Source organism: Scomber scombrus, chromosome 20 (assembly GCF_963691925.1).
Source record: "Scomber scombrus chromosome 20, fScoSco1.1, whole genome shotgun sequence".
Taxonomy (NCBI): domain Eukaryota; kingdom Metazoa; phylum Chordata; class Actinopteri; order Scombriformes; family Scombridae; genus Scomber; species Scomber scombrus.
In genome coordinates this window covers 10,800,433-10,814,852 of record NC_084989.1, presented here as the reverse complement: position 1 = coordinate 10,814,852, position 14,420 = coordinate 10,800,433, and the positions used below count along the sequence as shown (strand labels likewise).

General features: G+C 41.4%; 1 protein-coding gene across 3 annotated transcripts in view; it reads right to left on the bottom strand.

Annotated features, from left to right (window-relative positions):
• relch (RAB11 binding and LisH domain, coiled-coil and HEAT repeat containing) overlaps positions 1–14,340 on the bottom strand; it is a 32,850-nt gene extending 18,510 nt beyond the window's left edge. Inside the window, exons 1-11 of one of the 3 annotated variants that reach the window (XM_062441908.1) lie at positions 13,645–14,340; positions 7,226–7,315; positions 4,478–4,549; positions 4,263–4,318; positions 3,994–4,107; positions 3,496–3,690; positions 2,949–3,043; positions 2,341–2,455; positions 2,071–2,228; positions 1,199–1,274; positions 983–1,078 (exon numbers count right to left, since the gene is read on the bottom strand). In XM_062441908.1, coding sequence (XP_062297892.1) covers positions 983–1,078; positions 1,199–1,274; positions 2,071–2,228; positions 2,341–2,455; positions 2,949–3,043; positions 3,496–3,690; positions 3,994–4,107; positions 4,263–4,318; positions 4,478–4,549; positions 7,226–7,315; positions 13,645–14,098 — 1,521 coding nt within the window. In that variant the 5' untranslated portion in view covers positions 14,099–14,340. Of the gene's footprint in view, positions 1–70; positions 218–982; positions 1,079–1,198; positions 1,275–2,070; positions 2,229–2,340; positions 2,456–2,948; positions 3,044–3,495; positions 3,691–3,993; positions 4,108–4,262; positions 4,319–4,477; positions 4,550–7,225; positions 7,316–13,644 lie in introns of those variants that run through there. The other 2 variants (XM_062441909.1, XM_062441910.1) reach the window with 2 other exon arrangements.
• Between the last annotated feature and the right edge of the window lie 80 nt (positions 14,341–14,420).

Genomic DNA, 14,420 nt, shown 5'->3' with positions numbered 1-14,420 from the left:
CCAGGCATTAGTTACAGATTATTGGTCTGGTCATGTGAGAACCATGCAGATGAGTGCGTGAAAGACTCACCTGACAAAGATGCGCAACCATTCTCTAGAGGAGAGGCATGCATGAGAGTGAGAGAATGAGTGAGACGAAAAGAGAAGAAGAAAAATAAAACCAGTGAAGGCAAAAAGGACAGCAAACGTGAGTGTGTGGGGGGGGGGGTAAAACAGTAGAGGAGAGCTGATGATGACACTGGCGGGAAAAAAAACGCCATCATGAAAAGAGGTGAAATTTTCAATCAATAGATAGACACAAGTCAGCCGGGTGTTTGCAGGTTACAAAATCCCATGTTTACTCTTGTTAGCTCTGCAAATCTCTTAATCAGCTCTCTGCTGGCAGAAGACGGTCAAATCTGCAACGGGCAACAAGATAAAGGTGGCAATTGTTGCATTAGCAATTGAAGTTTAAGGCATTAGCATGATTATCATAAACAAACCAGCAATCATGCAGATTATAGCACTGCCAAGAATACTGGCAGCCTCTACACTGAGTGTAACACTACACCACAGTTTAGTAGAATTTTGGGAATGCCTTGTGGCACAAACCAAGAAGAAGGTGGCGTGCATTCCAAGCAAACAAAATCGAATCTCTCTCACACTAGAAAAGGGTGTGAATCGTCAGCAAAAAAAAACATTTTCAATATGTTAACCCTGTTCAGTAACGCTACTAAGAAAAAAATCTAACTAAAGCTGTAGCATCCACTGTAATCCCGCAATAACTGACAACTCGAAAATACATAAGATATCTTAACCGTGATTTGTTAAAGTTAACTTGTTATGGCATTGCTTATAAATAATGTTACACGTAACCTTTTCGCCCTGCTCAGCCTTGCTGCCATGTGTATCTATTGGACAGTAAGAGGAGCCTGTGATAATGACAATAATGAAAGGGGGGATGTGGAGGAAAAGACCAGAGGAGCAGCAGAAAAGGCTTTACCTCTCGTTTAGCAAGGAGGACATTGGGGACGATGTGAGGGAGGCATCGACCCAGCATCAACATCACACTCTCCTCGCTGTCTGCTATACGAGACACCTGAAAAGGAGAGGGGCGTTACACTGTGTATGTTGTCATAAATGTACTGTTTGTATGTCTGCAAGTGTCTGTTTGTGTGTGTGTATGTGTGTGTGTGTGTGTGTGTGTTTGTGTGCTGACCTCTGCTCCTAGTCGGCTGTCAGAGCACATTCTGCAGAAGGACAACAGGGCTTGCTGGAAGGCTGGGGATAACTTCCTGAGACAGCACAAATAACAAGAGACAAAAAACAGTTAGTGCAGTCTGCACCACTTGATCTGTGCTCCGCAAGAACCCTGGAGACTTCCCTGACCGCTGAATGATTGAGGATTAGACTGGTTCACCCTGGCAAAGAGCTTAGTGCTACCACTCTCCCATGTCAAGACTCTATTTCAGTGGAGAAGAAAAAAAAAAATCTATAGATAGATGAAGTTTTGGCCACAAGACATTAAAGCAGCACTTTCACCTAAATGTGAGATATATGTGAGGTTATGAATGAAACAGTATTCCTTTGACCATATGATTCACTAGTTGACATAGTAAACATACTACAGCATGGTGGGATAGTGGTTACAAAATGTTTACACAGGACAATAAGTCCAAAGTTCAATTCCCACTAGAACTGCCATGTGCTCTGGGGAAATAAAGCCAGTGCCAAAACCTACATTTTTACTCAAGAGGGCAGCCACTCGCTTAATAGGTGCAGTTGTATGCAGCCGTTTACTGTGGCTATGTAGACTGATAACTGCCTCCATCTAGTGGATATATTTTGTAACTACAATGAGATAGACAGCATGGCAGGAGTTTGCCCATAGCAAATAAATCTACTGAATGTCATTTTCTGTACTTCACAGCACAATCTATGAGAACAAATATTAAGAAATAAAGAAAGTATTGTCAAGTGTATATTTCTTGTATGTAGAACATTCAGGATACTTGTACATTATAAATGTTTCTGAATATATACATTGATTCCCTCGTTTTCAAAGTTCCCTGTACTTGAATGTCCACTCACCTGTTTGGTTGGTCAAACTGGACGGGTGGCCGACTCTTAAGCTTGTTGTGGGACTGCGGGTGGGGCTGTGACGTGGTCTGAGTGGAGGGAGGACCGGGGTCAGTTTCAGGCTCTGAAACACCCCGGATGTCCAGATACTGGCCATTATCTGTAGGGGGCTGAGGGTTGGACTGGATTTAGTTGGTGAAACTACATCAACAAACATACTGTTTATGACTGGCATGAATCAGCTTAACTCTGTTCATTTCACATTTGCATCTGACCACATACCACGGTGGAGGGAGGGATGGTGGAAGAGCAGGAGGGGTTGGATGTATTCTGGGAGCCTAGATCCAGAGTGGCCGGGGGTGAGGAGGACACAGTCCGCTTTAATGTCTGAATCTCACTGTGGGGTAGAGAAAAAGGAGACAGCCTGTCAGAAAACACTGGATAACTCCTATTCATGAAGCAGTTGGCCAGGCACAAAGTTTTGGATTGTGGTAGAGCGAATTTCTCTGAATCTTAATGGAAGCAAGTAAAGATTCCACGTGGAGGGAAAATAAGCTTAATGCTTAAATTCTTCAAGTTCCTCTCATGTATCACAGCATGGCTTCCTTTGTAATTTCATGCAGCAGTGGCGCTAGGGGAAAATTTCCATACTGGCTCCACCTCAAGACTTCCTTTGGTCACAGTTATGGTAATAATGTGGTGAAAACATTTTTAGATTTGTATGGATGCTCTTTATTTTACCCTCACAGCAGTGGTGAATGTTCTTTTTGTAATAGCATATAACTGCTACATGAATGGAATGACAAACAGTACATGGCGCTGTCACACCAAGTCAAATATAGCGACTGACTGACTTGTATATTCAGTGTATACAGTTGTATAACACACACCTCTGCAGTTTCTTGATCTGCTCAGCTAGGCTCTGCTTCTCATTGTTAAGGAGGCTGATCTGGTACTCCAACTCTTGGACAACTTCTGTCTGTTGCTATAGAGGAGGGGGAAAAAAAGATCATACAAATATTTGACAGCCTCAGCTCAAGAGTAGGTGATACAGTAGGTCAAAACTCTTTGCGTGATATTAAAAGAAGTAGTCATTTTTCATGTAGTTCCAGTCTTTCTACTGAAAGTATTTGAACATAGAAGTGGCAATTAAGTTTTTCACTGCGGTTTTGTGGGCTACCTCCATTATGCTACTGTGATGCATCAAAGCAGTTGACCTTCTGGGAAAGCTGGCACTGTGTTTGTGTGTAAATGCGCTGGTTCCATCCAGATTCTGCCAATTGCATAACTTTAAAATCATGCCAATAAAAAAAAGGTTGAGAGTGGGAGAAAAACAGAGCTGCTATTTCTAGTTCAAAGCACAACATGGCTGAAAGTTTCCACTGATGAACAACAGTGCATTGACAAATTGAATTACACCCACACACATGCACACACCTGTTGTGTGAGGTCAGGTTTCTTTGGGAGATCTTGGGCAAAGCAGTTTCCTGGAAGATCACCCAAATCCACCCCCACTGCCACATCAGCTGTGTCCCGAGGTGAAGGAAGGGGGGTGCCACAGTTCCTGTAGAGCTGCAATAGGTCAGGGGGTTTGGGGATGTTGAGGCCGACATCATCCCACAACTCAAAGTCCTGGAAACAAATGTAAAAAAACTAAATAAGTAAGCTAAATTGTGTGCATACATATAGGAGGAGAAGATTCAAACTCGGAACAGGTACGCTGATCTGAGTTGTTGAACTTATTTATGGTCACATGATCCTACCACTGCTCCCAGCCCCTCACAGAAACAAGTGTGATACCTTCTATTTTGCTTTATTAACATAACATTACTTTGTATTGAAAAGCAGGCAGAAATAAATGCTAAAAAATGTAACTCCCGTCAGACATTTGACCTTCTGTCTTTACAACAAGTGGCAGCCGGAAAAAAGCATTACCTGATCATCATTTTCATCAGAGAAGGTGATGGATGATAGTTTGTATTCATTTTTTAATAAATATTCATTCACAAGGAAGTTTAAGGCTCTTTTCTCCAGTGGGCGTACAGGCTCCTGAGATAGAGAGGAAAGAAGCTGTAAAATGATTGACTCTGTAGCAGTGATACCCACACAGGGTTTAAACAAACACATTTTTATCTCTCGATTCATTTTAACAGAGGAGCTAAATTCACAAATCTTTGCGTTTCTAACACTTGAAGATTCCCCACCTGAATTTCGGGACTTGACTTGAAGTTCTTTCTCTCCTGAGAGGACACTTCGCTCTCTGAGAAAATGGAGAAGATATTAGATGAGTTCGAAAAGGATGCTGACCGTTATTCATCAAGAGGAATTCTCTTAGAAAAGAAAAAAAAAAAGAAAGAGAGACAGAGCTGTAACAAAAAAAGAGGGTTCAGGTGGAGAAGAAGTTAAAAGTACGCCACACCTGCTGCCTGAGTCAAGTTGGCGCGCAGAGCCTGAATGGTCTCCTTTGCTTTCCGTAGCTCAAACTCCAGCACTGGACAGAAGTGACAACACACACACACAGGAAGTGCATCCAACCAAAGACAGGGAACAAACAAATAAAACAAAGATGGGCATGAAAAACAAAACAACTACACAAAAGATCATAAGAGTCATAAAACAACGAAACGAAAAAAAAAGGATGCATGCAAATCATGGGTCTAAGGAACGCATGCAGCAGAGGATCATGGTAAAGCCAGCTGGATGACAGTCTGTTTGACAACTGTGTGTGATGCATTGAGACACATCTTGATATTAAGATTTCCTGCCCTCGTTTTCCTCCCATTAACAGCATTGACTTAATTTGGAATCCGCAGTTATCGAATTGTTTTATCGGCATACCAAATGCAATGTAGCTGAGGTGAGGTATATGAAAGCAACTGAAATGCAGCCTTGATTATCTAGGAGCTGTCTGACAAAGGATTTTTCCATGCAGATGCCTTCCTAAAAAGCAATTAAATAATTTGGTTTCAAGCCACTCAAAAGGACAGCCACTGCTCAGGTTTCTACTTCTTAACAGACTAGGCAATCATACTGTGAACAACACAATGAAAGCTATGAAGCATCAAAATGTTATTTAGGCAAAAACGTAATTCTCAATGACGGAAGCAAGCCGTTCCTGATTTCTTACACAATCAGAGACAGCAGACATGTAAATTGTTAGTTTGTTCATTGTGACTAATTCACATTCAAATTTGAAGTCTAAGCTAGCACTGAATCAAAGAAAAAGAACACACAAGATCTTAGACACGTTAGATAAAAAACACACGCAAAAAGTAAGAAGCGATGGAGCAGGAGAACTATGTTGCATAGCTGTGCACTGAGAATCTGCCGTCTCTTCTGACCCTGTATATCACCCTGAAGGTGTCATCTAATGTCTTGGATTGTGGTTGAATGGGTGTGCTGTGCGGTGGGTCTCATACGTTTCTATTTAAGGACTTAACACACCAAGGATGTATTTTACAATTTCCTCTAAAGTCACTATTAAGTTTCGGTTCCCACAATTTAAGATTACTGCAACGAGAAATTTCATCAACATGCTTGCTGGACTTTTCTGACAAAATCCATCCACTCTGTCTCCATCATCCTTACTTATCCTTACTCGCAGATCAAAAGTGCACAGGATGCAAGCGCAACAAAATGGAAAAACAAAAACTCAATAACGGGGAGAGGGAAAAAAGAAAAAAAGAAAAAAAGAAAGAAGCAAAAAAAGCTAGTCTGGATGGAGTGACTTGTCCAGTATTGTTCACTGGGGTTTGATCAACGTCAGGAGAAAGCCAGAAAACCCAGAGTCAGACAGCTGGGGGCAGGCATCTTGGCAAGAGGAAGAGACCAGGGGGGCAGGAGGGAGGGAGGGATGAGAGTGTGTGTTGGGGGGAGGCTGAAGAGGGAGGGAAGAGAGGAGAATGGGGAGGGGGGAGATGCCAATTTGGGAAGGTGGGCAGTGTTTGAATGACAGTCATTTTAAAATAAAGATGCAGTATTTGTAGTTGGGAGCGTGGAACCAAAATCTCTGCTGCATGGTTTGAACTGCACCCTTACAACATTAAAGTATAGTTTTCCTCCAACTCATAAAAGCCCCAAACCACCTGCAAGCTAGTATTACATTATAACTACTAAAGTGTTCATCTTTGTAGTCTCATAAAAGCAATACACATTAAATCTAATTATATTTAAAACATGTAACAATGCTTTTTCAATGTAGTCTTATTCTAATGTTTAGTAGTCATGTACAGATAAAAAAAAATAAAACACAAAATATGCCAGTATTTAAAAAAATGTCTGTTCACAACTCCATTAATCTATATCGCAGTTATGGATTGGGGCTTTTCAAGACTAACACTTACCGACCAAATGGGTGGATGACTACAGAAAGGTGGTAATGAATAATGTTAACTGTACTATGTCATAGTGTGCAGAGCTCCAATGTAATGCTCATGTGTTGACAATCATATAATAGAGAGATAAAAAACAAGAGGCTTGACATATTATAATCCCTGCAAGACAGTAAATGTATATTCTGCATGCTTTTTCTCCTTTAGTCAACAGCATAAAAAAACATGTGCAACCCAACAAGTTGCTTGTTATTGAGCAGCTGCTCTTAAAAAACAGTGTTCTGGGATGAGGAGCGGTTAGCGCCTGACTCAGCTGCTCATGTATTTGACTGAAACCATCTACTGGTGTGTTACGACGGAGTCACAGGGGGAATGAGAGTGTGATTTCAAACAATGTTGGGACAGGTCCTATGCCAAAAATATCACAGACTGATTCATCAGCTGTGATGACAATTGACAGGAGGAGGCACGGACACCTGGGCCAAGCTAAAGAAAGAAGCGTAGTGCACGTCGGAAGCAGAATATGTCAGTTGCTGTTATTTCTACCTGACTAGTTGAAAAAAACTACAGTAAGAACACATTATGAAAGTGGTGAGACTATGACATTAGTGTAGGCACCAAAAACATCAGAATATATTTCAGCTTTTTTAACATTCTAGATTAAACTAAAATCAATATTGCATCAATTGATACAGCTGTCAGGTGTTATTCTCTTTGTTTCCATGCCACCCTCTCATGCTCTACTTCATTTCTGATTCCCCCCCCTCCATCTTTTCTTTCCGTCGAGGCGAGCCGGGTCTCTCACGTTCAGCCCAGAGGGGTACGGTTCATCTTACCTGCCACCCGCTCGTCTGACTCTCGGTTGCCGTCATCTGAGTAACGGGCAAAGTCCAGAGAGTCCAAGGTGCTGATGCTGCCTGCGCGATCTGAACAAAAAAAACACAAGTGAGAGACAGCAGTGAGATGAGTGTACAAGTACAATCGTTCAGGTAGATGAGTCAACTGTTGAGCACATTGTAATGATCCTGGAGAAACTTTAATTACGTGCGCTCGCCTCTGAGGGGAGGTCAGATGTCAGGGTTAGCTACACACTGCGGTAGGGATTCTAATGTTTTTTCTAAAAAGGGCACTGAACCAGGCTGGAAGCTTGAGTCAAAGGATGATGACTAACAACTAATCCACCTTTCCCAAAAAGCAGATGGAAACTTTATAAAATTGAGTTAAAAGCGGAGCCAAGAGAAGAATGATGTGGGAAGGTTATTCTTTAGCCAAGAAACATTTGAGTCACTGCACCTGAAGGAAAACAAATTTGCTGAGACTTTTACTCCAAAGTAACAACTGTACCGCCAACCTTACATCTGACTATGTGCCAAAAGTATTCTTCACTCAAACAACACATATAGCTGATACATAAGCAAACTCACGCTCCTATTTCACTGAGCTAGTCTATCCTGGCAGCTTAGCCCATGGTGTTAGCTTTCCTTCCACTGCAATGCAAGCGCAAGATTGGCCTGTTTGTTCTCTGATATGGAGAGACAGTAGAAGGTCAGGCCATATGTAGCGCGTAGTGTAGTTAGCCTTAAAACCTCCACTTGCTCGCTTTGTTTTAGCGAGGCTTAGGAGGAGTGACTGAAGATCAGGCCAAAAAAACTGACAAAATTGGCGCAGTCTGTGAGAACACACACTGTGGCTTTTAGAAATAACATTAAAGGAAAATCAAACAAATAAAGTACCACTGGCTCCATCCTAATTAGATAACACCTATTACTGACCTTAATTCTTTTTGGGTTTGGCCTGAAAAAATACAGACATCCTAAATAAAGAGTTTTATGATGATTCAATTCATCTTTTCCTTGCCTCAGATGCTGAGAGTATCCTTGTGGTAGATTATTGCTATTTATTTTTAAATGACCTAGACCTTTCAAAACCGCTTCACAGAGAAACATATTTTCTTTGCTAAACATTATATTTTAGCAACCACAGACTCAAGCTTTATGGTTGGTTTGCTTGATTTGTTGTTTAGGATATTCTCCAACCTTTAAACTGATTATATCTTTGAAGTTGCAGCGTGTGTGTCACATGTTCAAATGTATGACATGCAGCCTCACACACACACACACTCAGCCCTGTGACTGTTAAGTGAGTGTTTCTACACTGGCTATCAGTGTGTGTGTGTGGCATTGTGCTGTCCTGCTGATGTCAATTTAGCCCATTTTCCTGTGGAGGACACTTACAACTGTCCTCACTTCCTGATGATGTGTGAGGCTCTTGTCTGTAAGTGATTGAAATCCATTCCCTGAATCAGTGGATAATAGTGTGTTTGTATGCATGCGCGTGTGGGAGTAATACAACCTGTAATTCCACATTGTGCAGCAGCATGCACAGATTTCTTTTGTGTGCGCCTGATTTATGAAAAAACAAGTATTTCTTCCTGGCTGACCTTTCAGTTCTGTGCCTGTGGCGTATATTGTCTGGACTGTGATAAATCTGACACTTCAGACTGTCATCTCTTCACTGCACTCCTGCCAGCCAGGCACACACGCAGATCCATGCATAGTCACTCTCTGTGCTTTATGAATACATGTGACCATGTCACATTCAGTCACTCGCAAATGAGCCTTTATTAATGTGCTACATGAAGGAAGCCTCTTCAAATCTATGCAACTTTGTAATTTAAAAAAAAAAAGGCTGATCAACAAGAGCATTTTAGAGAAAGGTGACAGAAAATACAAACATGATAGAGGATATTTTTCCATTTTGGCAAGTAGAAAAACAAAGCAGATAAAATGGATACAGAGAAAGTGCAAGAGTTTACACCAAGGACAAAGAGATTTATATTTAACTACAGTTGATACAAATATAGACAGGAAGATAAACGAGAATGGATTGTCAGCAGATAGCCAACAAACTTCTTTTTTTTAATTAAAGGCAGAGGCAGGACTATTAACTACAGAGGAGTGAAAAAACTAAAGGAAAAAGACAACATAAAGTGTCTTAGTAAGGTGTTCAATACTGAACACCATTCTTCCAAATATTCCCTCATTTGGTGTTGGTGTATGATGGTGGTGGAGAGCGCTGTCTAGCATGTCGGTCCAAAATCTACTATACAGTAGGTGTTCAGTTGGGTTGAGATTTGGTGACTGTGAAAGCCACAGCATCTGATTCACATCATATTCATACTCAAACCATATAGTGGCCCCTAACACTATATTAAATATAGTTCAAATTCACAAGTTACCACTGTTACTGTAGTGGTAGAAGTGCCAGTCACACACACACACACACACACACACACACACACACACACACACACACACACACACACACACACACACACACACACACACACACACACACACACACACACACACACACAGACACACACACACACACACACACACACACACACACACACACACAGAGGTTAAAAGCAGAGAATTATGAACAGGCAGCCAGAACTACATGGAGCACAGCCAGCAGCACTCCAACAATATCATTAATCACCTTCTCACACAGTAGCAACAGAGAAAGGCTTGGAAAGACATTACAAAGTGACTGAAAACTGAGAAAAACAGAGAGAGAGAGAGCCACTAGGAGGACGTTGGCCTAACAGAAGTAGTGCCACTCTGGTCAGGTATAAATTTGTTGTTTCAACAGGCTAATAATGACTGCCTGTGAATCTTTGAACACATTTTAGTGGTGTTATAAACCTTGCTGAGTTGATCAGTGAATGGGTGCTCTGTGGTTGACCTGGATTGCTGTTGTGCTAAATCTACTGGTTTGTAAAAGCAGTGGACATCAACACTGGTTACAAACAACCTAATCTAGAACACGTTATCTAAAGCTACTACTTTGCCAACATAAACTAGAGGATGAGAGATGACTGCAACTACAAATTAACCTTTAAATTACTGTCCTGGGAAACTTTGTGGCAAACACCTACTTCTTAAATGTGGCAACTGACTGTTAACATTTCAACAACTTGCATGTAAATCTTAGAGCTCTTCACATCATTCGTTATGAGCAAACATAACCACCTTATTGGCCAATGAGGGGCGGAGAGGGTATCATTCATGCTGCCTTGCCGGTAATTAGCAAGCTGGTGAGAGAAGGCTTCATGTGTCATGTGGGGTTCGTAGAGCAACAGCTGCAGATATGACGCAGCCTGTGACACAGTCCTTATCCATACACAAGGAAGGACAGTGCAATTAACTGACTGTCACCAGCTGGGTTTTCATCATGATACAGTCAACGACACCTACGGCTATTCGGATGAATGCTGTGCTTACATTTTGTGGCAAAGGTGAAGAAAAAGATGATAGAGGGATAAATATCTTTGGGTTGTTGACTGTTGGTTGAGATAAAACTAAATATCTATGGATGACATGTTTCACCATTTTCTGACATTTTATAGACCAAATAACTGATTGATTATTTGAGAAAATGATCGACAGATTAATCGATTGTTAGTTGAAGCCCCAGTTTTATAGTCCCACATAATCTAAACACAGAACAGCCAAGCAAGCTATCATCACACCCACCAGATGGTTAATTTCTTTTATCATGTTTTTTGACTAGCTGGACTAACTGTGAGGTTATCATGCTGTGCCATGTAACAAAGAGTTACACAGGACTGTTTAATCATACACACCAACACCCTCTAATGGTATAATATTCTACAAAGCATATTTATTCCCACACAATGTGTAGATTAAAAGTTATAGGTGTTGTTTATTTCTTTTATAGGGTTATAATATTATATAATCTTTAAGAATCACACAATCAAAGGAACAGTACTGAATGTGTTGCTAGTTTGAAATATCACATGGTAAACTGGCTGCCTAAAACCTGTCCTTCTAACATGAGGAAAAAGATCATTCCAGTGATCACATGAGGTCCTGGCTAGATCATGGTAGAAAGAAAAGTGAGCGACATAGCCTCGGGCTGAGTCTACTGCTTTTCGCCTCCTCAACTCCCATCAGCTGCTTCCTTTTTTTTTCTGCATATGGTAGATTTGACATTTGTGCTTCCTCATGGATTTAAGGTTTATATGAACCCTTGCTCTGATCAATAGCTAAGACTGAGACGACAATTTCTCCCTGACCCTCCTGTCAGTTTCACAACAGAGGAACTGTCAAGTCCTATCATGCTTTTGGAAGACACCATCATAAAACATTTATTCTGTTCCTGTGCTCCAAGCCTTTTGGGATTTGTATGATAATGCAATCACCAGACCTTAACAACCACAACACACCACTCATGGTTGTTTGTGTCTGCTGCTATGGTCACTAAGACATATATGGTGTGTGGAAAGCTAGTCTACCTAAGTATTTAATTCTAAAGGGTGGTGTCATGCTGAGAGGCAATGGATGCTGCAGTGAATCTTACTGGCTGCCATCTGCTATCTACTGGTGCTAGCCTCAGGCCAGATGCCAAGAGCCACTCTCAACAATATATAGCAGTATCCTGAGACATTGGGTCAATGTCCATTCTACTGCATCCAAATAAAGAAAATGAAATCTTCCTCTGGTTATCAAACCCCTAAACATGTTCTTCTATGTATATTCATATGTTGTGTTTCCCACAGCTAGAAAACTGCTATGTAAATAATTGCAATGAAAGTTCATCATCTAGCCTTGTTGCTAAGCTTGCACTAAAAATGTAAAAAATACTAGTTTGGTACCATTCTGTAAATACCCCTATTTTTAACTGAATATCTATTTAAATCAGGGAACTGTGGAGGAGGAAAGCTTCAAAAGAATTATCAAAATGATCACATGCACATCTATTATATTATCTTCTGTGACTGGAAATGATGCATTTACTATTTTATCTGCTTTGATCCTGTCAGCAACTTACTGCAGCCAATTTTGACAGATAGTGAAAGAAATATTTACTTTATTTGAAGCTTTTGTCCACATATGTGAAATGCCTCTTGAATAAACCAACAAGATGCAGGGAGTATCTATCTACTTCCAATCTGAAACTTATTCATAAAAAGAAATAACTTCTACCTTATTTTACAATGGTGGGATAAGGGAGGAAGACCCTGTAAACATCTGTTATTTTTTTGTTGAATCAGGGCACTGAATAAAGAAAGGTAGGTTTAAGTCAATTCACAGCCTACAGTGCTTCCTGCATGTGTAATTAAATCGTTTAAAAGATAGGGTGGGTGTGTAACCATGCATGTGATTTAGTGAATTCATGACTATCCCTTTATCCTGAATCTAAGGTAAATACTTTGACAAGCCAAGTCCAATCACTGCTGAGAATATCCAGCTCAGTCATTTCCATTAAAAACTAATGGGATCATTAAGATCCTGTTGAAAAGATTTGGAGACAAGGGCATTTAATATTACTCTATATATATCACTTCATTCACATATACTAAACTAAGGGACCGTGGAGCTGCTGTATGGTGCCTTAGTTCAGTGTGAATACATTTATTCCTCTCATCACAGTGAATTGGGACCACAAGAGATAGTTTTGTCTCTCATATTCCCTTTTAAATGCCAAGCTCCCTGTCATGCTCTGCCACAGTTGAGTTAAAGTTTATGGTAATACCACTGCTGCACTGTGACAGGCTTCATTTGTGACTGCCACCATCAATACCATTTTTTGCAAGGCATGTGTTTCTTTACAGGCGCAGACTCTTTTCAGCTACATCAAAGGTTACACAATGCCACATGTTATTCCATAAAGGAAGCCTGGAATAAACAACTAATACACAAGCAACAAAATGACTGATAACGCCAGATGATGTAGGTTCAAACTCAGTTGAGGATGTATAATACCCAGTTGAATCCTCTTTAGTAACACACTAGATTCCTAAGGTTTCCTAAGGTTTGACCATAGCTAAATAAAGTAACGTCTGACCTCTGACCTGTCTGTGGCCTGAGGGGAAAAGGTAATCATGTATTTTCCTGCAGGGCTCAATCAGGCTACGTGTTACATCAGTGTGATTTCAAACTGTAGAGCTGCTGCCACTCCGCATCTTTCTCCCAGCAACTAAACAGTGTAGTTCAGCCAAATTACATTTCTGTGATGCTTTATAATCTGTATGTCAGCCAATACAACTGACCCACAAAAAACCCCGCTTGTTGGCTGTGGGCCCTAGTCCGGGAGAGCAGGTGCAAGCAAGCGGTCATCTCGTGATAAATAGCTAGCTAGTGGGTTAACTTTGTGTAATACAATATTAAACATGGAGCGAGCTGGCAGCTACGTGACTAGCACCGTGGAGCAGCTAGCTACTTACTCAGCGGTCCGCCAGGTCCGAGTACCTGGTCTTTTGCGGGCGGAGTGCCGCTCTGTCGCTCGAAGTTGCCCGGGTTGGAGAAATAATCTCTCAGCCTCGGAAGCTCTCTACCTGCTTCCAACAGCTCGGTGTGAAACTCCAAGGCCGTGAGGATGTACTGGTCCCGTAATAGATGAGAAGCAATGACATCCACTGATACCCGTATATCGGCGCTGCCTGCCATAGCAGAGGTGGCTGCGGCCGACACCGAGATGCCCTCGCCACTGGGGCTTGTCCGGTTGCTAGACAGCAGCAGCGTCGGAGGTTCGGCGTCCGCAGGCGGGGAGAAAGGATTGCCTGGCGGTGGCCCGGGAGCCCCGTCACTCGGACTTCGCTCTGTGTCAACTGTTTCATTTGGACGGCGTTCAGCCTCTTCCTCAGAATCACTTAGATTAAACGGGTTGACCGACGCCATTTTTTGCACTATAAAGATTTTTCCTTTTAGCAATCTTGAGCTAAGCTGCTGCTTCCTGAATGGATATTAAGCTAGCAAAGGTTTGGTAGGTGGCTTTGACAAGGGGAAAGAATGCGAAACTGTGATTGGTCACATTTATCCTTGAGACCGCCTCTTCAATGGAATACTACACAACGATTGGATCCTGGGCAGACATTTGACAGCTGTATTGTGGAATAACCATAACCTATGAAAATAATAATATCCAGCGAAACTGTTCTGTAATACAAGTAGTTGTGAAATGAAAACCAACGTCATTTATTTTTTAAATCAACAAATGTGT